We start from the raw sequence: 22,890 nt of genomic DNA, 5'->3' as shown, positions 1-22,890 counted from the left end.
TTCGGTCGTGTCAGACTGTTTACGACCCTACAGACGGTAGCCCGCCAGGCTCCTTTGTCCACTGGATTCTCCAGGCAAGAATACTGGAGCGGCTTACCATGCCCTCCTCCAGGGGATCTTCCTGACCCAGGGATCAAACCTGAGTCTCTTATGTCTCCTGCATTGGAAGTTGTGTTCTTTACCACTAGTGCAGCCTGGGAAGCTCTTCCTCTTTCTAAATGTATTTAATTAACTACAGATTGTGAGAGCAGTTGCTTTCTCATTTTCTTCTTCTGCCCACTTTCAAAAACCTGTACCGAGGAATGGTTTGTGGCTTTTGCCTCACCATTATTCTGTTTCCATGATAAAATTCCCAATTAGTTTATATGAATAGTTGGTGTTCACACCGTTTTATGTAGAGGGCTACTAAATGCAGCTTCTGGCCTCCTAGGCACCCTGCTTTTAACTAGAATAGTATAATTCCTGTAAAGGTACAGAAGTTGACCCTGTAATCACATAAAATCACATAGAACTCTTGGACTGGAGTTAGTGCTGAAACATAACGTGTGTGTTGGAGAGGTGGGTGGAGGATAGTAGCCTGCTTGAGTTTCTGTGGGGAAATTCAGGCTTCATCTCATGAAGAATTCTTGGTGCTTCCTAGGAGATCAGGATGGCAGATGGGAGAGATATACAAAGCAATTATTTGGCAATAGTGGGAGAAAGACAGAAAATAAGAAAGACACTTGGAGTAATCCGACACAACCCAAGGAACACCAGGTTAAGGCAGTAGGAGAGAAAAAGCAATAGACAAGAAAAATATTTTTTAAAAATCAATAGAATGTTCCCGGATGCAGAATTGGATTTAGCTTTTATTAATATTGTTATTCATTTATCTGTATTACAGTATCCAAACCATCATCAAAGCTTCATCAAATGAAGCTTCTGTAAATTTGTCTATTATTTTTCTTAGACATCTGGGTTGATTTTTTGTTATACTGACCATGAGACTTATGACATCATTTTCCACCCTGGGACAACTAGGGTGTCATAGAGAAGAACTCACTGGAAGCCAGGTGTTAGAAGCTTAGCTGAATTACCTGTGTAATGTAAATGAGTCACTTAATGCCTCTCATCGTCTTCTCCAAAGTACATTGTAAATGACCAGACCCTACGCATGTATACTCTGTGCCATATGATTTCAAAAAAAGCTTTTGACACTAACTTATGAATTGTCTGCTCTCTTATTGTAAGGCTAAATTTATTTCCAAAATACATACTAACATTTTGAATTCTAAACACTCCTCAAATTCTTATAGCAGTAGATAATAATGCTTTAATGGCTATACAAAAGAATTTTTTAAATATCACTTCCATTTTATACGTATGGGGTTTTCTCTCTCCTTAAGTCAATTTAAGGAAAAAAAGGAAGAATCTGTTTTGGTTCAAGGAATTTGACTAAACTTTATCAGAAAAAGCAGATCAACAGCAAACCTACTTATGAAATTCTAGGGCTTCCTGATAATGAAATTCAGTGAAGCTGAGCAGCTGAATACTGCAGAATTTTGCATTTGGCACTCCACATTTCAGGTCTGTCCGGAACCAAGAAATACAAACAAAGATGTCTTAATTTTATGGCTAATGATAAATTTTGATATATTGATTGAAATTAAATTATTGATTTATGGTTTCCAATAGTTCTCATAGCTTAATAATACTTCATGGGTTATAGTATGTATAACAGCTGTGGATGGAAAAACCAGAAAGGCTATAAATGCACACATGTGTACACTGATAACTTTTAGCCATCAGCATAAACTATATGTCAAGTAGGGTTTTCTAATTACATATGATCTTCATGTGATAAGATTACAGACATATGACTAAATTTTCAAATGGCATTAAAACTCTCTTTCATATATCTATCTAGATAGCTAGATAGATATGTCTCTGCATAGGTAGATGATATATAGATGCATAGGTAGATAGATGGACAGATAGAGAGATAGATGAAATTAGCATCCTGATGGAAGTATCTAATTTGTTTCTAACAAAATATTGAAAACCTTAAAAAATTTAATACAGCAGAGTTTTCCTTGGTCTTAGATTGAAAGTCTGAAAACTATTGCACTCCCGCTGCATGCATAGTGATCGTGGACCTCTGCCAGCAAAGGCCTTTATCACAGCATAAATGGGGTTTTAAGTGTTTGTTTCCAGTGCAGGTTCTTGCAGCCCAGGCACTTCCCAATCTCATTGTTCCTTTGTTCTAGCGGATGTACAAAGGGTTGACTGTTTTGTTTTCTGGCTCAGAGAGATTAGATAAAGCCTGCATTTCTGAACTTCACCCTCTAGGCACGCAACCTTAAAATTCATTTTTTATAGCTTTTATTTTGCAAATTATATATGTTTAGATCATAAGGATCATAACATCATTTTCTTTAACCTTTACCTGCCTGGGCTGTGCATGTAGGTGACTGTATTGATCCCATTTGAACAATCACTGGAAAGCATCTCTTTCTCTCGTTCTTGTCCTTAAAATGCCTCTTCAGCAAAAACGCATCACCTCAGTTGGCTATGACAAGGTTGCTCTTGAGTTTCTCAGGCTATGAGAATTTCATGATAACAAGAAAACTTTTTGAACGGGAAGTTACAACGGGAAGTTGTATTCTTTCCTTTTATTGTGGCATCTTTAATTGTAGACTGCTATGTAGGATAGAAAATTTAAATAATATCGCCACACATACACACAGACACAAACCCATACTGTTTTTCCTCAAGAACCCATAAATGAGAATCATCTTGGAAATTTTTTTTTTTAACCTTAAGGGTTAGAAAGTTAGTTCATGAGAATAAATTGATAAGATTTTTCCAAGATTTTTTTTTCTTAAGAAAAGCGATTAATGCTATTATCAGTTTAGTCTCTAAAAAAGACTTTTTTTAGAGTCTTTTTGCCTCCATTCTGTCAGTGATTCGGAGGAAATTTCTCACAGACAGAATACGTTGTATACCAGGTGAAGTCTCTGGTATATCTTGTTACTCCTCCAAACATTAAGAATATAGGTACTGTTATTATGCTCCCCAGACAGAGGGAGAAATAGAGACTTAGAAGGTTAAGTAACTTCCAAAGGGTCTCATGACTGATACATGAGGGAGCCAAAATTTGAACTGAGTTCTGACGCCAAAGCCCACTCTCTCTACCACTACTTCTATGACAAGATTGTCCCAACTAGAAGAGGAATAATAGTAATAGGAATAATAGCAAACCTTGAACACCATGTGCCGGACACTTTTTTAAGTGCTCTAGATAAAATACTCAATTTCATCTTCATAACAGATCTACTGAAAAGATAGTATTGTTATCAGCATTGCATAGAGGACACAGCTGAGACACAGGGGGGTTAAGGAATTATTACACATCTACAAAGCGGGAGACCCGATTCAAGACTCTAGAGTCTACACTGCTTAGGTGAACCTGTGCTGCTAGGGTGTAAACCACAGAGCCTTGTCCTCCTAGCTCACCTGTGCTGTGGAAGCCCAAAGTTTGCTGCCTTGACTTGGCTGTTTTTAGCTTATGTGTGGCGTCTATGGGTGACCCATAGTCTACTCAGCTGTCTGGCTATAAATACCTTTTGAATATAGAGTAAGATTACCTTGTTCCTACTGTATTAATGCTAATAACAAGTGAAGAATTTCTTAAAACATATACTGTTCTAGGAAGATGCTAGAATTTCTTATTTCATGAGTAAAATATAATTTGCCAGGTGGTAGATAAGAACTGAGATCGCCATGCCATGCCACTAAAACAGTTAACCTGACTCTTGAAATTTAGTCTCCAGTATCTTTTTTTTTTTTTTTTTTCGAGTCTCCAGGATCTTGAGCTCATTTCCTAAAACAAAAGCCAGGTAGGACTTCTGAAAACTTTGTATATGTCACTGTCAACGTTTCTTCTCCCCATATTCAGGGTGTGGAGAGCCTCATTGCTCAGATGGCCCCACAGCATCATCTGCTCTCTAAATCTCATTGACTGAGTCCCTAACCTGGAGATGTACCAGTCACCCTATTTCAACTTCTCCAGTGAAGATGCAGTGCAGAGGAAACAGGACTCCTCAAACTGACCCATGGCTTTGAGGATTGAAACTAAGTGCATGGCCAGGTGCAGGACTCACCCATTCCCGTCTGCTCTAAGAGTTTTGGCAGCTCTAAGAACTGATGAAGTTCTGATGTCCCAGAACTCAAGTTTAAAAAAAATCTAGGGACATAAGGAATCCCAATTTCTAAAAATATTTATTTGGCTGAGTTGGGTCTTAATTATAGCACACAGGATCTTCACTGCATAATGCGGGATCTTTCCTTGAGGTGCACAGACTCTCTAGTTGTGGTACATGGACTTAGTTGGTCTAGGACATGTGGGATCTTAGTTCCCCGAACAGGGATTAAACCCACGTCCCCTGCATTACAAGCAGATTCTTAACCGCTGGACTACCAGGGAAGTCCCAGGGAATCCCTGTTGTTGGGAGTATTCATTTTGGTGAACATACCTAGTCTTGGCTTCACTGTCAGGTTTGTATCTTTTGTGGTTTTCTGATATGTAAGAACAACCCCAAGTTCTGTAAACGTAACCCCCTAAGCCCCACAGCCTGAAAAAGAGAACATTTAGCAGAAATTTTAAAATTATTTCTTAATATCTGTATTTTCTGTTAAGATTTTCAGTATTTATCCAGGAAGAGCCTGGATGTTTGTCAGTGTTTGAAAAATGCAAAATCTGCAAGCCAAAGAAAATGTAACCTTGCTTGGATCTCCAAGCTCAGAGCTGTCATAACAAAAAAGTTTTATTAGAAAAAAAGGAGTTTATATGACTAATAACTAAGGTAGATTCCTTTTTTAAATACAATGGTTTGGAAGTAGTGTAAAATGCCCATTCATATCATGGGCAGCAGAGTTCTGAAAGTGTTGAAGGAAACTGAGTCTGGATTGTAGCAAGGTAAGAGTGCATTTGCAAAAGTCCTCAAGCCACTTTCTCTTTTTTGGTTTTTGCCCTGTAGATCCTTTACCTCCTGCTAGGTTTGAAGTCAGTAAAGAGAAAAGTACTTCCACCAGTTTGCATGTTTGGTGGACTCCTTCCTCGGGAAAAGTCACCTGGTATGAGGTACAGTTACTTGATGATAACCAAAAGATACAGATGGCCCAAATTCAAGAAAGAGCTTCACGGAATGAATACACATTTTTCAACCTCACTGCTGGTAATAAATATAATATTGCCATCACAGCTGTTTCTGGGGATAAACGTTCCTCTACAATGTATGCCAATGGATCAACAGGTAAGATTTGTTTACATGTAGTTGGATATTTAATAGTCTATACACCTTTTGAAATTATATTAGATTCAGGAGTAAGAATGCTGTGAGATCAACAACAGATAGATAGGTAGAAAAGACAGGCAACGAAACTGTTTGATATAGAGGAAAGATTGGACTGGAAACAAGGAGGTGGGATTGGGCTGCCACCTTGCTGGGTGATTTTGAACAAGTCATGGAACTTCTCTGGGACTGGAACTTTCTCCAAAATGAAGATGTTTCCTAGAAAGTCTCTGCTTGTACCCATGTATCCCAGTATCAGTGGCATATTACCATTTCCTTCTATAACACACTGTCTTATCATTCACTCTCCACTCATTTTCTCTCCTGCTTTATTGCTCTCTTTCAATTTTTCATCTTCTGTAATTCTTTCTTTTTTCTTTTTCTTTTATTACTATGCTACATCATACTTCATGGGCAAAATCTACCTTGATACCTGTTAAATGGGGGAGATAGGTAAACTATGATTTAGCTTTAGGCTGTGGGATTTGAAAAGAGCGTTAATCCATATCCCAGTAAAATGTCAGGGTTGCTATTTTCATTAGTTATTACACAGATTACAGAGAAGCAAAAATGAATGTGTGGTTTCAAATGAAATGTGTTTATATATTTTATAAGGAAATTATGAATAACACTTTGGAAATGTATTTTATCCCACTAGTGCCATCCCCAGTGAAAGATATTGGTGTTTTGGCAAAAACTAATTCGCTCCTGATTTCCTGGTCACGTGGCTCTGGGAAGGTGGAACGATACCAGCTGATGCTAATGGATAGAGGGAATCTAGTTCATAGTAGTACTGTGGACACTACTTTCTACACTTTTCATGGACTGACACCTGGTCACCTCTATAATGTCACCATTGCTAGTGAGGCTGCAGGGCTGCAAAACTACAGATGGAAATCAGCCAGGACAAGTAAGTTTCCCCAGCTTTTCTGTACAGTAATAAGCTCAATTCAAGGAAATGTTTAATAAACAAGGTTTATTATTTAAATAGTGGCAGTTTAGGGCAAATTAATATCCATATATTACAAAAGACCTTAGTATGTATCCCTATTTCTACTTAGAGGAATTCCCTTTTATTCTAAAGTTTAGGCTAGCCCTTGGCAGTGTTATGAAATAGCAGAATTAATCATGGATATAGTCTCAGCTTCTCTTTTTATTTATGGATTGTCACTTCCTTCTCTTAAACCAGCATCCACTGCCTTTGTGACATCACTCACAATGAACCAGGATTACTCTTCTCAGTGCTATACAAACACCTACTCCTGTGAACCAGCCATTTCCCAAACCTTCTCTTCTATGAAGCATCTACTGAGACCCAATTCTATAGTTGTTCTCATAGGCTAATCTGTGCTATGCTCAGTTTTAATGAATTGGGTATATACACACATACTCATTCATTTGTTCTTTTAATCAGTATTTATAAAGTGCAAACAATATCCTCGACATTGTAGATACAACAGTGTCCAAGAAAGACCATGTCTTTGCCTTCATGGAGCTTCCATTCAAGTGGATTCTTATGCTTCTAGTCAGTCTACTGTGTTAATAAATAACCTCCTTTGGGAAGCTATGTAAGTTTATATGAAAAAGAAAGTACTTTTAGCACAAAAATTTATGATACCCAATCAATCAACCAATCTATTTATTATGTACTTGTTGTTACTAAATACATAAAAAAGATGGGTAGAAATTAGGCACATGACCAACTTCTTTGAGGAGTCCACTTAAAGAATTTCAGAACTGGAAAAGACCATTTTAAATTTTTCTGACCCAAGCCATCATTAAACTAAGGGCCCCATTATACAGAGTGAAGTAAGCCAGAAAGATAAACACCAATACAGTATACTAATGCATATATATGGAATTTAGAAAGATGGTAATGGTGACCCTATATGCAAGACAGAAAAAGAGACACAGATGTATAGAACAGACTTTTGGACTCTATGGGAGAAGGCGAGGGTGGGATGATCTGAGAGAATAGCATTGAAATATATATATTATCTAGTGTGAAACAAATCACCAGTCCAGGTTGGATGCATGAGACAAGTGCTCAGGGCTGGTGCACTGGGATGACCCAGAGGGATGGGATGGGGAGGGAGGCAGGAGGGGGGATCGGGATGGGGAACACATGCAAATCCATGGCTGATTCATGTCAATGTATGGCAAAAACTGCTACAATATTGTAAAGTAATTAGCCTCCAACTAATAAAAATAAATGAAAAAAAAAATTAAATAAATAAATAAGCTAAGGGCCCTTAGGCTTAGTGAGATAGACAGAGCTGTCTAGGGTTGCCCAGCCAACCCATGGCCAAATTTGAGCCAGAATCTAGGCTCCTGACTGCCATGTTTGTGCTCTCTCCACTAGCCAGACAACCTTTCTTTGGTTTTGTGTTTTTTTTAATGTTGTGAAGTCATTTTCTTCAGAGCAGAGACTGTGGCTTGTAGAGATTAAAATACAGGTCAGAGTTTGGCCATAAGAGTGGTATGAATGACATCCTGAATTAGAATCTCTTTCTGGTTCTTCCTAATTAGCCCCCATGGAAGTCTCAAATCTGAAGGTGACGAATGAAGCCTCTACGACTTCTCTAAAAGTCAAGTGGCAAAGGCCTTCCGGGAATGTGGATTTCTACAACATTACCCTGTCTTACCGAGGGACCATCACACAATCCAGAACATTAGCATCCCAGATTACTGAAAGTCAGTTTAAAGACTTGGCCCCTGGACGACTTTATCAAGTCACCATCAGCTGTGTGTCTGGTGAATTATCTGCTCACAAGACAGCAGTGGGCAGAACAGGTGAGTCTAAGTCTCCATAAATTCCTTAGTTGCTCAAATCACTCTCTGATCCATCTTAGAATGGGATAAAATAGTTCAGTGCAGTCACTCAGTCGTGAGCACGCCAGGCCTCCCTGTCCATCACCAACTCCCAGAGTCTACTCAAACTCATGTCCATTGATTCAGCGATGCCATCCAGCCATCTCATCCTCTGTTGTCCCCTTCTCCTCCTGCCTTCAATCTTTCCCAGCATCAGGGTCTTTTTCAGTGAGTCAACTCTTCGCACCAGGTGGCCAAAGTATTGGAGTTTCAGCTTTAACATCAGTCCTTCCAATGAACATTCAGGTCTGATTTCCTTTAGGATGGACTGGTTGGATCTCCTTGCAGCCCAAGGGACTCTCAAGAGTCCTCTTCAGCACCACAATTCAAAAGCATCAATTCTTCGGTGCTCAGCTTTCTTTATAGTCCAACTCTCACATCCATACATGACTACTGGAAAAACCATAGCCTTGACTAGATGGACCTTTGTTGGCAAAGTAATGTCTCTGCTTTTTAATATGATATCTAGGTTGGTCATAACTTTTCTTCCAAGGAGTAAGCGTCTTTTTATTTCATGGCTGCAATCACCATCTGCAGTGATTTAGAAATCACCATCTCCAGAAAGACAGTCTGCCAGTGTTTCCACTGTTTCCTCATCTATTTGCCATGAAACGATGGGACTGGATGCCATGATCTTAGTTTTCTGAATGTTGAGCTTTAAGCCAACTTTTTACTCTCTTCTTTCACTTTCATCAAGAGGCTCTTTAGTTCTTCTTCACTTTCTGTGATAAGGGTGGTATCATCTGCATATCTGAGGTTACTGATATTTCTCCCAGCAATCTTGATTCCAGCTTGTGCTTCATCCAGCCAGCCCAGCGTTTCTCATGATGTACTCTGCATATGAGTTAAACAAACATGGTGACAACATACAGCCTTGAAGTACTCCTTTTCCTATTTGGAACCAGTCTGTTGTTCCATGTCCAGTTCTAACTATTGCTTCCTGACCTGTATACAGATTTCTCAAAATAAGTTAGAAGGAAAAAATTTTCCCACCTTGGGAAGTATAGTCTACATCATTCCTATGTAGACTGAGAGTGTCTGTGAGTGAGGACCCCTTGTGCAGAGTCGAGCAGAGGGTTCATTGCATTCATATGAGTTTTTTCAGCAAATGGATTTGGATTGATTTCTGAACGGTCTGTATTACTGGCTCTGCCCTGTGCTCTTTCATGTCACACTGCTTAAGTAGCATCAATGAATTAGAACTGATACTAATCAAGAAAATATTCCTGATCAACTCTTATAATGAGGGCTTTGTTGTTGTTTGTTGTTCAGTCACTCAGTTATGTCCAACTCTTTGTGACCCCATGCATACCAGGCTTCCCTGACCTTCGCTATATCCTGGAGCTTGCTCGAACTCATGTCCATTGAGCTGGTGATACCATCCAACCATCTTGTCCTCTGTTGTCCCCTTCTCCTCCTGCCTTCATTCTTCCCCAGCATCAGGGTCTTAACCATGTTTTCCATAAATCATTTTATTATGCCACCAAACATTTATTCATTGCCTTCCCTGTATAAGTTATAGTATCATGCACTTTCAGAGTTGTTAAGATGGTAGGGTTCAGCAAACTACACCCTTCAGCCAAATATGGTCTGTGACCCGTTTTTGTGTAACCCCAAACTGAGTGGTTCTTACATTTTAAAGAGGCTTTAAAAAGAAAGAAAGAAAAAAGAAAAATATAAGAGAAATATATGGCCTGAAAAATCAATATTTACTTTGCTAACCCTTGTTTTTATGGAAGTTACATTTTAATCACACAAATGTAGAATATGCACACAATTTTTAAAAAATTACATTAAATTACATTTAATGATGTAATTATATTGATGTTTCCATGGATCAGGCACTGACTGAACACTTCACAACATTATTTCATTCAGTTTTCACCAAAATCACTAGAGGTCTTATTGTTATCACCAGTTTATAGATAATTCAGAGAGGTCAAATAACTTGTCCATAGTCATTCAACAAGTAAGTGGTGGGATTTAAACCAGGCTGTCTGATTCCAGGGTTCATTGTCTGTGTTATTGGAGATGCCAGGTAAGAGCCATAAATATGGTCAGAAAGAAATGAGAAGTTCTCCTTCAGAAGATCAGTAAAGATTTTGGGGAGGCAATGGCCTTTAACTGGGATTTTTAAAATATGATGCTCTTAGCAAGTTAAGAGGGAAAAGAGGGAAGGGCATTTGAGGTATAGGAAATAATAAAAACAAAGACACAGCGGCAGAGGAGCCCAGGAGATCTAAGGTCTAAGGATGAGAAACTGGAGGCCAGCATTCAAGAGTGGGGAATGAGGGAGGGCCCCTGCAGGGGGAAGTCAGAGTGAAGACTGGCAGGATCTGGGCTCTGATTTGGGAGAGCTACAAACTCTGCATCAAAGACTTGATGTTTTTTTCTGTAGTTAATGGAGAAACCTTGAATGTTTTTGAGCAAAGGAATAATAAGATCAGAGTTATATTGCAAGAAGATTAATCTTTTCAACTGGAAAAAAAAGAAAGGTTTTGTGACCACTGTCTTCCAAAAGATGCCACATCCATCAATGTCACTGTCCTTAGAAGCAACATCAATATTGTCTCTAGGGCTGGTGGGCAATTAAAAAAACTCAGCGTTCGTATCACCAGGTTAATAGTGTTACAGAAGATCACATTACTGATATATTGCTAAAATGATTTTAGCAAACATTTCTCACATGTCAGATGGCTCCAAATTACTCATTTGCAATTCACAAACATCAGGAGGAAATAGAAATGTTTTGAATTGCTACTATTAGATTTCTTATCTACTGTTGCCCATGAAAAGTGAACAAGTATCCTTACCTTTGGATTTTCGTGTGTCCTTGTGACGTCATTTCACTGTTCAGTTCCACAGAAAGTTGGGGACCTGGAGGCAAATAGCAATGGTTCTACGAAGTCCCTGGTCGTAAGCTGGTCGCCCCCTGCTGGAGACTGGGAGCAGTATCGTATCCTGCTCTGGAATGCTTCTTCGGTGCTGCTCAACGTCACCGTGGGAAAGGAGGAAACACTCTATGTCATAGATGATGTGGGGCTTATACCGGGAAGACAGTATGAGATAGAAGTTACTGTTGAGAGCGGAAATCTGAAGAATTCTACGCGTTGCCACGGCAGGACAGGTAAGCAAATATTATGGTGTTAATGACTGACAGAACCTCAATTTGGACCTTCATCCAAGTAACCTAGGTAGCTATCAATGTCTTACCCCAGTATTCCCTGGATTTGAGACATTTTAGCCTGGTAGACTGAAATAGGTTGGTAATATTTATTTTGTCAAATTAGAACAATAGAAATCACTTCCGCTAGTAAGTCCATTGTTGTATCAAAGAAGGACCTTTTATAACATCAAAAGAATAAGGAAACAATCTGGGCGAATCCTCCCCACAAAGTAGATATTTGATAACTATTTCTTGGTAGTTAGTGTTAGAGAACCACTGCCTTGACCCAGTTCTGACTAATGGGGGAGTTTCAGGTACAACAAAAGAGTTGTTAAAGCAGTGAGGGATATACTCAGACTTTAGGGCAGAGGACAGTGACGTTTTTGAGACGTGGATTTCGGTGTTCTTGCTGTCACCATTACACTGTAATTCCATGGCCAAGTCACAACCTCTTTGAGTCCATTTCCTCAATTTTCAAATAAGAGAGTTGACCTTTAAGCTCAACATTTCTATAAAAATCCCTGTGACATGGGATACGCCACACTTAGAGTGAAATTCAAATATATTCTCTCTTAGTCTTGCCTGATAATCAGGAAATAACTACACTGATGCAGTGTTCTTAGAAGAATGTCAAAGAAAAGGACCAAGACATGTCTTGGTAGCTTGCCAACTGTGTCTTCCAGTCATCTCTTCATTTTCCAACTGTTAATATCTCCTGGATGATGATCAAAAATAAATGACCCAGTAATTTCCAAGAGTATTCTTTTGAATCCTTATTTCTGGTTATATTACACAAAGTTTTTTGTGATTAGCTTTTTTTTTTTTTTTTTGCTAAATGCTTATAAGCATTCAGAAAAGAAATATTCAACTAGAACACTCCTGTGGATGGAAGGGAGCAGATCTGTAAAGAACATTCAAATGTATCCGAGTAAATCAATGACCCAGACGTTGTTGTTCAGTTGCTCAGTTGTGTCTGACTCTTTTCTGCCCCATGGACTGCAGCACACCATGCACTGTCCTTCATCATCTCCCAGAGCTTGCTCAGACTCATGTCCATTGAGTCAGTGATGCCATCTAACCGTCTCATCCTCTGTCATCCCCTTCTCCTGCTGCCCTCCATCTTTCCCAGCATCAGGGTCTTTTCTAATGAGTCGGTTCTTCACATCAGGTGGCCAAACTATTGGAGCTTCAGCACCAGTCCCTCCAATGAATATTCAGGATTGATTTCCTTTGGAATTGACTGGTTTGATCTCCTTGCAGTTTAAGGGACTCTCAAGAGTCTTCTCCAACACCCAAATGACCCAAATGTCTACTGCTTTTTCCTCAGTCCCCCTGGCTGTCCTTCATCTTCGTGTCAAACATGCCAATGAAACCTCACTGAGTGTCATGTGGCAGACCCCTGCAGCAGAATGGGATGAATACATCATTTCACTCATTGACAGAGACCTCTTACTCATCAATAAGTTGCTTCCCAGAGATGCCAAAGAATTCACTTTTACTGACCTGGTGCCTGGACGAAAATACAAAGCTACAGTCACCAGTATTAGTGGAGACCTCAAAAATTCATCTTTAACAGAAGGAAGAACAGGTAATATTTTTAAATAAATTTTAGACTTTAAAAGTATCCTGTTTGCTGAATTATGTAACATTTCATCTTATAAATGTTCATTAAGAGCCTATTCAGTACAGGGCATACTGGGCATCGTATATATATATATACATTCATGTTTCATGTTTTCCATATATTTGCTCTCTGGGCTATAGTCTGGATAATTTCCTAGATCTTAGTTTTAGTTTATTAATTCTTTTTTTTTAGTTTTATCTCATCTGTTTGAAAGTCCACCCATTGAGTTTTAAAATTTGTTATGTTCACTTTTAAATATTTTCTTTGGTTGTCTTTCAAATCTGTTCTATATTCTGTTGCTCTTTCCATTCTCCCCCCTCTATTACTATAAGTAAACTAATGACTTTTATTTTCAATCTATGTCTGATCAGTGCAACATCTGAAATCATCAGGAGTTCAGTCCTATTGTTTATTGATTTGTCTGCCTTTGCCCATGGTGCTTTACTTCCTCAAATGTTTGTGATGCTTTATCACATATCATATATCTTGGATTTTTATTTTGTGGGAATTCTTTGAGATAGGTTTCAGAAGGAATTTTCTTTTCTTGAGATTCTTTGAGGTGCACAGGATTTCTAGCAACTCAGACATTTAATCGAAATTATCAGCTTGAGGTTTTTGGTCACCCAGGTTTTATGAATTTGGGTTGCAAACTCACTGAAAATGTGATGAATTCTCAGTGGAAGTTTTTTTTTCTCCCAATACTAAGGAGGCTGAAGTATATGGGGAACAGGGAGGAAATATTTATTTCGCTTGCATTTAGAATGTAAGCTTTCAGGATTCAGTATTATGCAGAGTCACCTATGAGGTTCCTCACCCTGGGAAAGTCCTATTCATAGTTCCAGCAAAGCTATAAAATCAAAGCTTAGATTTATATTTGAAAGGTGCCCTCATGGTGAAAGTCTACTTCAGCTATCCAGTTATCTCTCTCACTTTATTATAGGTTTCTGAGAATTCATTACATTCTTGGCAACTCATTCATATATTTACATTTTTATGTTTTGTCCAGCATGTGCAGTTGTGTTTATTGAGGGGATTTTCATGGTTTGTGCCAGAAATGAAAGTGTTTTTATAGTGATTTCCCTTGTTGTGTGAAAGCTTTTGAGTTTAATCACGTCTCATTTGTTTTTACTTTTATTTCTCTTGCATTTAGGGGACAAATCCAGAAAAACATTATTACAATTTATGTCAAGAGTGTTCTGCCTATGTTCTCTTCTAGAAGTTTTATAATTTCCAATCTTACATTTAGGTCTTTAATCAATTTTGTTTTTGTGTGTAGTGTGATGAAATGTTCTAATCTCATTTTTGTACATGTAGCTGTCTAGTTATCCCAGCACCACTTGTTGAAAAGAATATCTTTTCTTCATTGTATAGTCTTGCCTCCTTTGCCATAGATTAAATAGCCATACGTGTATGGATTTATCTCTGGGCTGTCTGTTCTGTTCTGTTGATCTGTGTGTCTCTTTTTGTGCCAGGATCATATTGCTTTGATTACTGTACCTTTGTAGTATAATCTGAACTCTGGGAGCTTGGTATCTCCAACTTTGTTCTTTTTTTTCAAGATTACTTTGATAATTCCTGGTTTTTGTGATTTCATGGGAATTTTAGGATTATTTTTTCCAGCTTTGTAAAAACTGTCATGGATATTTTGGTAGTAATTGCATTAAATACATAGATTACTTTGGGTAGTATGGCCATTTTAAACAATATTAATTCTTCTAATCCAAGAGCATGGGATATCTTTCCATTTCTTTGTATCATCTTCAGTTTTCTTCATCAATGTTTTTATAGTTTTCAGACTATATTTCACCTCCTTGATTAAGTTTATTCTTTGATATTTTATCCTTTTTGTTTTGTGGTTGTCATGGGATTCACATATGCTGCTGACCTATAATTATATCTACTTGGTTTAGACTGGTAGTCATTTAAGTTCACATGCATTCTGAAAGACGTACGTTTTTTACTTTCCTACCCCACATTTTGTGGGTTTGATACCATTATTTTACGTCTTTTGCTTATCCCTTAATTATATATGGTTATTGTAGTTGCATTTACAATTTTTTGTCTTTTAATGTACATACTGGCTTATTTAAGTGGCTGATCCTTCATTCATATATTTGCCTTTTCTACTGGGAGTTTTTCATTTCCTATAGATTCTTCTTTTCTATTTAGAAAAGACCCCTCAACTTTTCTTTTAGGGTATATGTAGTATTGATGAACTTTTAGTTTTTGCTTGTCTTTAGTTTTTGCTTATCTCTACTTCTATTTTAACTGATAATCTTGCTGGGTATTTTAACTGATAATCATCCAGTCTTAGGTTGGATGTTTTTCCCTTTCAGCACTTTGAACGTATCATGCCTCTGCCTTCTGGCCTGGAATATTTCTGCACAGAAATCAGCTGACAGCCTTATAGGGATTCCATTGTGTATGAGTCTTTGTTTTTCTTTTGTTGCCTTTAGAATTTTCTCTTTAGCTTTTGCCTTTTTACTTATGCTGTGTCTTGGAATGGCTCTATTTGGGTTCATCTTATTTGGGACCCTCTGTGTTTCCTGAACCTGCATATCTGTTTCTCTCTTCATGCTTGAGAAGTCTTCAGATGTAATCTCATCAAATACATTTTCAATCCTCTTTTCTCTCTCTTCACCTCTGGGGCCCCTATAATGCAAGTATTGGAACACTTAATGTTATTCCAGACATCTCTTAAATTGCTTTCATTTTTTTAAATTTGTTTTTCTTTCTTTCTTTGTTCTGATTGAGTAGTTTACATTATTCTGCCTTCTAGATCACTTGTGTTCCACTAAATCTGCCCCTCATTCCTTCTTAGTGTTTTTTTTTTTTTTCTTTTATTTCAGCTATTGAGTTATTCATTTCTGGTTGGATCTATTTTATATTTTTTGGTTCCTTGTTAAAATGTTCACTGTTTAGATAATTTTTTTCCCTAATTCAGTTAACATTTTTATTAACCAATGTTTTTAATTCTTTGCCTGGTAAATTGTTTATTTCTGTTTCATTCATTTTTTTAGGGATTTACTTTTTCTTTTCAATTGAGAGTAGTTCCTCTACTTTTTCATTGTGCTCTCTGTCCTCTTGTTCCACCATCTTGATCTCCTTCTCTGGCTTGTCTTTTCCTTAATTATTAGTTTGTCTTGCAAAACATAAGTTTTTAACTTTGACGTCCAATTTGTCAATTTTTTCTTTCATGAATATGCTTTTGGTGTCATATCTAAGAAATCTTTGTCTAACACAAGGTCATCAAAATTTTCTCCTAGAAGTTTCGTAGTTTTAGGTTACAAATTTAGGTGTATTATCAATTTTGAATTTTTGTATATATGTGAGATATGAGGCAAGGTTTCTTTCTTTGCACATGGATAGCCAGTAGTTCTAATCCTCTTTGTTGAAAAGACTCTCCTTTCTTCACTGAATTGCCCTTGCATCTTTAAAAAAACATCAGTCTACTATAACGTGTTGTTCTATTTCTGAATCCTCAATTTTTTTCCGTTAGTCTGTCTGTCTACTTTTTTTCCAACATCACACTGTCTTCATTACTGTAGCTTTCTAGAAGTCTTGAAATCAGGTGATGTTAGTCCTTCAACTTTATTTTTGTTTTTCAAAATTATTTTGGCATATAATTTCATTGCTTTCCACATGTAATTTAGAATTAGAATTGAATCTTTCAGTCCATGTACAGTAAAATATTTTAATGAATATGTTTATATTTTAATCAAAAAGTCAGTGATTTCTGAGAAAGGTTGTGCCAAGGTTCTAATCCCTTTGATTATCTATCGTAATGCTGGGAAGAGGCACAAAGGAAATGTTGACCAAGTGCCAACTTCAAGATCTGTGTAAAAAGATTTGTTAATAGACATGTTAAAAATCACAATGGCTATTAATTAGGTAAAGGGCACTAGCTCACAGGTGAGACAGATCAGGCCTTGGACCCCAGAATGACTCTTTCCTAGCTCCATTGTATAGGCCAATTACATTTTTTGATAATTGATTCAGTTGTTATCATTATTATTATTATTTAATACTATAATGTATATTATTGTTGCATTTTCATGTAGAATAGGGCTTCCCTTGTGACTCAGCTGGTAAAGAATCCACGTGTAATGTGGGAGACCTAGGTTCAATCCCTAGGTTGAGAAGATCCCCTGGAGAAGGGAAAAGCTATCCACTCCAGTATTTTGGCCTGGAGAATTCCATGGACAGTACAGTCCATGGGGTTGCAGAGTCAGACACGACTAAGCAACTTTCACTCACTCACATGTGTATAATAAGAATGGGCCTCTTGAGAATGTGCCAGTAAAGACTTACCAGTTTCCTGGACTACAATCTAATCATCAGGTTGAAGGGATTTCCCAATACCACCCCATAACAACCATCCAGTAAATAATGTGACTTTCAGTTCTCATTGAATAGGGACAGGTGAAATCCCATTAGGTAAGCAATTGTCAAAAATAGCACCCTTTTATTATTTAAAATTTAAAATAAAAAATACTTAATAGGCATACATCTTATCCTTGGATATGAAATAATTTTGATTTCCCACATAAGCAGCTTTTTCAGAATGATGGAGTCTCTGTAGGGGACTAGTTCTCCATATGTCACAGAAAATAAAGATGACTGTCTATATCAAAGTATATGTATATATTTTAGCATTTTCAAAACTGCCTCCCTTTTTACTCCTTTTTGTCACACTTCCTTAGGGTAATGAAGTATCACCTGTCTTTTCTTCCCTCTCTGCTCCATTTTAGTGCCTGCCCAAGTGACTGGTTTGCGTGTGGCCAACCAAGGGACAACAAGCAGTCTGTTTACTAACTGGACCCAGGCCTTGGGAGGCGTCGAGTTCTACCAGGTCTTACTGATCCATGAAAACGTGGTCATCAAAAATGAAAGTGTCTCCAGTGATACCAGCAGATACAGCTTCCACTCCCTCAAGTCAGGCAGCCTCTACTCCGTGGTGGTAACAACAGTAAGCGGAGGGATCTCTTCCCGGCAAGTGGTGGTGGAGGGGAGGACAGGTAAGAAGAGTGTGGCCTACAGGTATCTGAGCACATGGAACCTCCAGAGTGTGTCCTAGAAGTCTTAAAACACCCTAAAGACAGGCCCAGCTCAGACCTTCTGAAAAGCCAAGTGTCAATACTACTTAGATAGTACATGGTGATCTCCCAGGAATGGAAATTGGAGGATGAGTGAGAGAGGAAAGAATGAATACCAAATTTTCTAAAATCTCCAATACTTGTGTCAGAACTCCTGGCAAACCTTAATGATGACACAATAGTCATTTGCTGCCTAAGTTTATTCCTTCATCAAGCTAGTTTTCTTTGAAATTTTTATGTCAGATTAAGGTCAGCAAGTCATAAACTTTTTTTTTAAAAACATATCTTCCATTCTCTTTCTTATTCTTTGTTTCAAGACAGAAAAAACAATGTTCTTCAACTTGTATGGTTGAAAGTTAATAAAATTCCCCAATCCCACATATTTTCATGGGCAACATTAAACAGTGTTTAATACTGTATGCCACCTAAACAGTGTTCCTTGACCTTAAAGAGCTCATAGTCAAATAGGGCAGAGAGCTAAGTAAGCAAATAAATATCTTATGGCAATATGTGTCCGACAGAGGTGCAGCACCAAAGAAAGGAATATAATTTTCTATATTACACAAAGAAAGAATCTAAATACAATATAAAATGTATGTTCCAGTTTCTTAGAAAGGAAAACAGTTAAATAAATCCAATAGAAGCTTTAATAAGTGACCTCAGAATCAGGTCAGTGACTTTGCCTATTTAATTTCATATAAGAAGTTGGATGTCAGGCTCATCCCTCTATATTTTCAATGCTCAGATTCTGAGTATCAGCAGCCTATATCCACAGTTATGTCCTTTTCTAAAATCATGAATCTCATCTGCTTATTGAATCCAAGGACCATTAACTTCATTAACTCTCCCAAAAGACCAACTAAGTCGCTGAAAAGATATTTCTTGTCTAGGTAGAAATTCACTGATGTCTGCTCATTTCTGTCATTTCTGTGGCAACTGATGCTGTTCTTCCCGATATCTTCCTTCTTCTCCTTTAGTGATTCTTGGCACTATCCATCAGTGTAGCATAATTGGATTGGGGGACCCAAAAGCTTAGTTTGGGATCAAGAGGCCTAGATTCTGGCCCTAGCTCTCCATTAACTTATCTCTCTAAGCCTTCATTTTCTCTTCCATCCCCAGTAATTCGTGCCAACACCAGGTATCAGAGTGGGGAAGGAGAAATAAGTTGAAGAGAAGAGTTGAGAAGGAACTTGCATCCATTTCCCATTGAGTGGCAGTTGCATTAGTCAGATTACACTGACTTATTTCCTGCTTATACAACTGTACAATGTAGGTGTTCCTGATTGGACAACTCTATTGGTTGGTTCTTCTCCAAGCAGCAATTTAGGGACCCAGGGTCCTACCATCTGTGGTTCTTCCTTCCTCTAGATCCTCAGAGGTCTCTTCATCTCTCCAGAGGATGGAGATTATGGGGAGGAGAAAGACTACCAAAGCTGGAAGTAAACACATCACTTCCACCCACATTCCTTTAACGGGAACAGTTGTATGACTACACTGCCCTGCAGGACTGTCTGGGCAGTATAGTCTAGCTGTGTGTCCAAGAGGAAAAGGAAGTGGTTTGGTAAGCAAGTAGTCAGATTCTGCTACATAGGTTAATTCCCATCTTAAAATACCCCAAGGGCTACCCAGCTTATTGTGCTATACTAAAATAGTTTGGTGTCTGAGATCACTTGATAAATGGGACTTGTAATTATTTTATACTATGTTTTAATGGCAACAGAGATATCAGTATTTGACCAACATTATATAATAAAAGTATGCAAAAAATAGACAAGAAATTCTTTGAAGAACGATTATAAAGTTTTGAGGAGAGGACAAGATATGAATAAATACAAGCATCAGTTATTTTATTCAAACACATTGAGTGCAGAAAAAAGAGAAAAATGGAATATTACTATAGAGACATAATATTGAGAATTTTGAAAGGTGCTTTGGTTAGTATATTTTGAACATGGTAGATTGTAAAAATAATTCGGTGGCTAAAGCCTTGATAATCATTACCATCTACTCAACTTGCTGAAGTATTAGTCAAGGTTGAAATAATTCATTTATACTTATACAGATTTTAAACATATATATATATATAAAACCTCCCAGTTTAGATAAGGTGGCAAAATATTTAAAATTTAAAATATCAAATGTGTTTAACAAATCTAGTTATAACCTGAAAAAATGCTAATTCTAAAGAAAAATAAGTTTTATATCTGTCTTTTAATTTTATGTCTGTCTTTTTAAACATGAGCTTATATTTTTGGTTATATTTTTGATAATTATATCTTTTCTAATAAAATGTTAGTAGTTGCAAATATTTCCAGGAGTTTTGAAAAACAAGCATAGTTATTTTGGGAGCTACCAAGGGATGTGATGTACAGATACTAGGAAGGACAGAAAATAAAGAAAAGAAGGAAGGGAAGAAGGAAGGAAGTCATCAATACACAAATAATATGGCTAAAAGTTCAATGTTATATCTAGGAAATGTCCATATACATGGAACAGCATTAGCAAAATTATTCAATTGAGTGCTGTTTATATCTTCAGTGATGGATAAGTGCTTATAGATGTAAAAAAGACTTTAGGGCTTAAATCACGAAGTCGGAGCATATTAGATAAGAAGGATTCTCAGAGGTCATCTAGCCAAATCCCATCAATTATATGTGATGTACGGATTTTGACAATTATATGAAAGTATTTACCTGAAGTCAGTCAACCAATGATGAAAACTGCAGTGGAGTTCATATATACTGTTTTATCCTAATACTCACTACTGACAGTACTGTTTGATCTGCACTTACTTCTAATACAGGGTATAACTATTATTCGGCATCACAATGATTAATTTTCAGACTGTACTAGTAGCTGGGGAACTCCTGAAAGGCATCCGCATCGTTTCTATTTTTGTACGATTATGGTGGACACCGGAAAAGTCATTATCTCCACGACAGGGCTTTGTGCCCACAAGTCTGGTCTCCAGACTAGTTGCTTATGGAATAGATATTTAAGTTTATTTCTCACCACTAGAGGGCAGGAAATGCTTTGCAAAGGGAAATACAACCCCTTCACCTGTGTTCATGATTAGACACCCCAGAAATAAATAACTTAATCACAAGATCGAAGCTGTCCCAATGTCTAAGACTGTTAGAAAAGCCATTGTATCTTGAATACCTTTCCCCTCAAACTTCTTTCTTTATCAGTGGGTTTGGATTCAAGCTCATACATTTAGGATGTTAATGTTTGTTCCCTGTCCTACAAAGGGAACCTCCTGACACACCCACATAAAAATGCCTCCACTTCCAATACTCTGCAAACAGTCACACCATGAAAATTCAATAGCAGCATCCTTATATTGCTGAGGCATCCAAAAGACTTCTTGCATTTTCATTTTGGTTAGCCTTCTGAGGTAAGAACTCTCAGCTTCCCAAAGCTAGCGTGAAATCCTTACACTTCCTCGACACTTCCTAGGTAATCAGATCTTCTGAGTCCACGCCGTTTGTGCTGACCGCAGTAAATGACTCACAATTTGACTGTGCTTTTCTTTTTAAATATTCTCCCCCTCTTTAAAATCCCAGTCCCTTCCAGTGTGAGTGGAGTAACGGTAAACAACTCTGGCCGCAGTGACTACCTCAGCATATCCTGGCTGCCTGCTCCCGGAGACGTGGATAATTACGTGGTCACACTCTCCCATGACGGCAGGGTGCTTCAGTCCCTGGTGATTGCCAAGTCTGTCGGCGAGTGTTCCTTCAGCTCCCTCACCCCAGGCCGCCTCTACAACGTGACCATAACTACGAGGAGCGGCAAATATGAAAGTCATTCCTTCAGCCAAGAGCGGACAGGTGAGGCTTTCATGAGATACAGACTCTCTGAGAACCAGCCACCTACGTGGTTCAGGGCATCAGGCACGCATGTGTGTGTGCTAAGTCGCTTCAGTCCTGTCCACTTCTTTGTGAGTCCATGGACTGTAGCCCAGCAGGCTCCTCTGTCCATGGGATTCTCCAGGCAAGAATACTGGAGTGGGTTGCCATGCTGTCTTCCAGGGCATCTTCCCGACCCAGGGATCGAACCCACATCTCTTATGTCTCCTGCACTGGCAGGTGGGCTCTTTACCACTAGCGCCACCTAGGAAGCACCTCAGGACATCATAGATCTGCGGCAATTCTGTAAGGACGGGATTAAAGACTGCTGAAGTCACAACACCGTTCTAGAGTCCCCATATTTTGACCCAACAAGTTCCTTATGTGAGCAGATGGTACCTTCAGAATAAGATGAACACAATTTTTGTGGCTAGAGTTCATAGTATATTTAAATATAGTATCAAGTATTTCTGTTTAGGGAGTACTTTTTGGTTGCTAGACCTTGGCTTTATATATGTTCACTAATTTAATCCTTATAAAGTCCTTATTGAGGTAGTTGTTATTATTCCCATCTTACAGGTTGTGATAAGTGTTGAACCAAAGTCCAAGGTAACTTGCCCAGTTGTTTAACTTGTTAAACAGCCAGGGTATTTCACATCCTGGATTTTAAACTCAGTTCTGAATGACCCAAGAGCTTATAATGTTCTCTGTCCTGAAATTTTTCCTGAAATGTCTGTTGGTCAAGACCACTGTTCATCCTTTTTTTAGATAAGGTGAAAATGTGAAACTTTATTATTCTGAGGCTAGGAGCAATATCTTAGCAAAGGCATTGAAGGCTTGGTCTTTAATGTGCTATAAAGAACTAAATTTAGACAGCTACCATTTCCCCAATTTACTTATACCTCCTGGGGCTTACATCTGTGATTACTGCTTAAGGTGCTGTTAATGTTTG

The 22,890-nt window shown here is 38.0% G+C and overlaps 1 protein-coding gene across 2 annotated transcripts in view; it reads left to right on the top strand.

Annotated features, from left to right (window-relative positions):
- Window positions 1-22,890, top strand: part of PTPRB (protein tyrosine phosphatase receptor type B) — a 123,053-nt gene that overhangs the window by 40,358 nt on the left and 59,805 nt on the right. For both annotated transcript variants that reach the window (XM_043447551.1, XM_043447552.1), the window contains 7 exons: window positions 5,019-5,294; window positions 5,992-6,243; window positions 7,863-8,126; window positions 11,062-11,331; window positions 12,698-12,958; window positions 17,746-18,012; window positions 21,657-21,920. In XM_043447551.1, coding sequence (XP_043303486.1) covers window positions 5,019-5,294; window positions 5,992-6,243; window positions 7,863-8,126; window positions 11,062-11,331; window positions 12,698-12,958; window positions 17,746-18,012; window positions 21,657-21,920 — 1,854 coding nt within the window. The remainder of the gene's footprint in view (window positions 1-5,018; window positions 5,295-5,991; window positions 6,244-7,862; window positions 8,127-11,061; window positions 11,332-12,697; window positions 12,959-17,745; window positions 18,013-21,656; window positions 21,921-22,890) is intronic.

Source organism: Cervus canadensis, chromosome 25, assembly GCF_019320065.1.
Source record: "Cervus canadensis isolate Bull #8, Minnesota chromosome 25, ASM1932006v1, whole genome shotgun sequence".
Classification (NCBI taxonomy): domain Eukaryota; kingdom Metazoa; phylum Chordata; class Mammalia; order Artiodactyla; family Cervidae; genus Cervus; species Cervus canadensis.
Note: the sequence above shows the minus strand (reverse complement) of the source record. Positions and strands in the feature narration are given on the sequence as shown.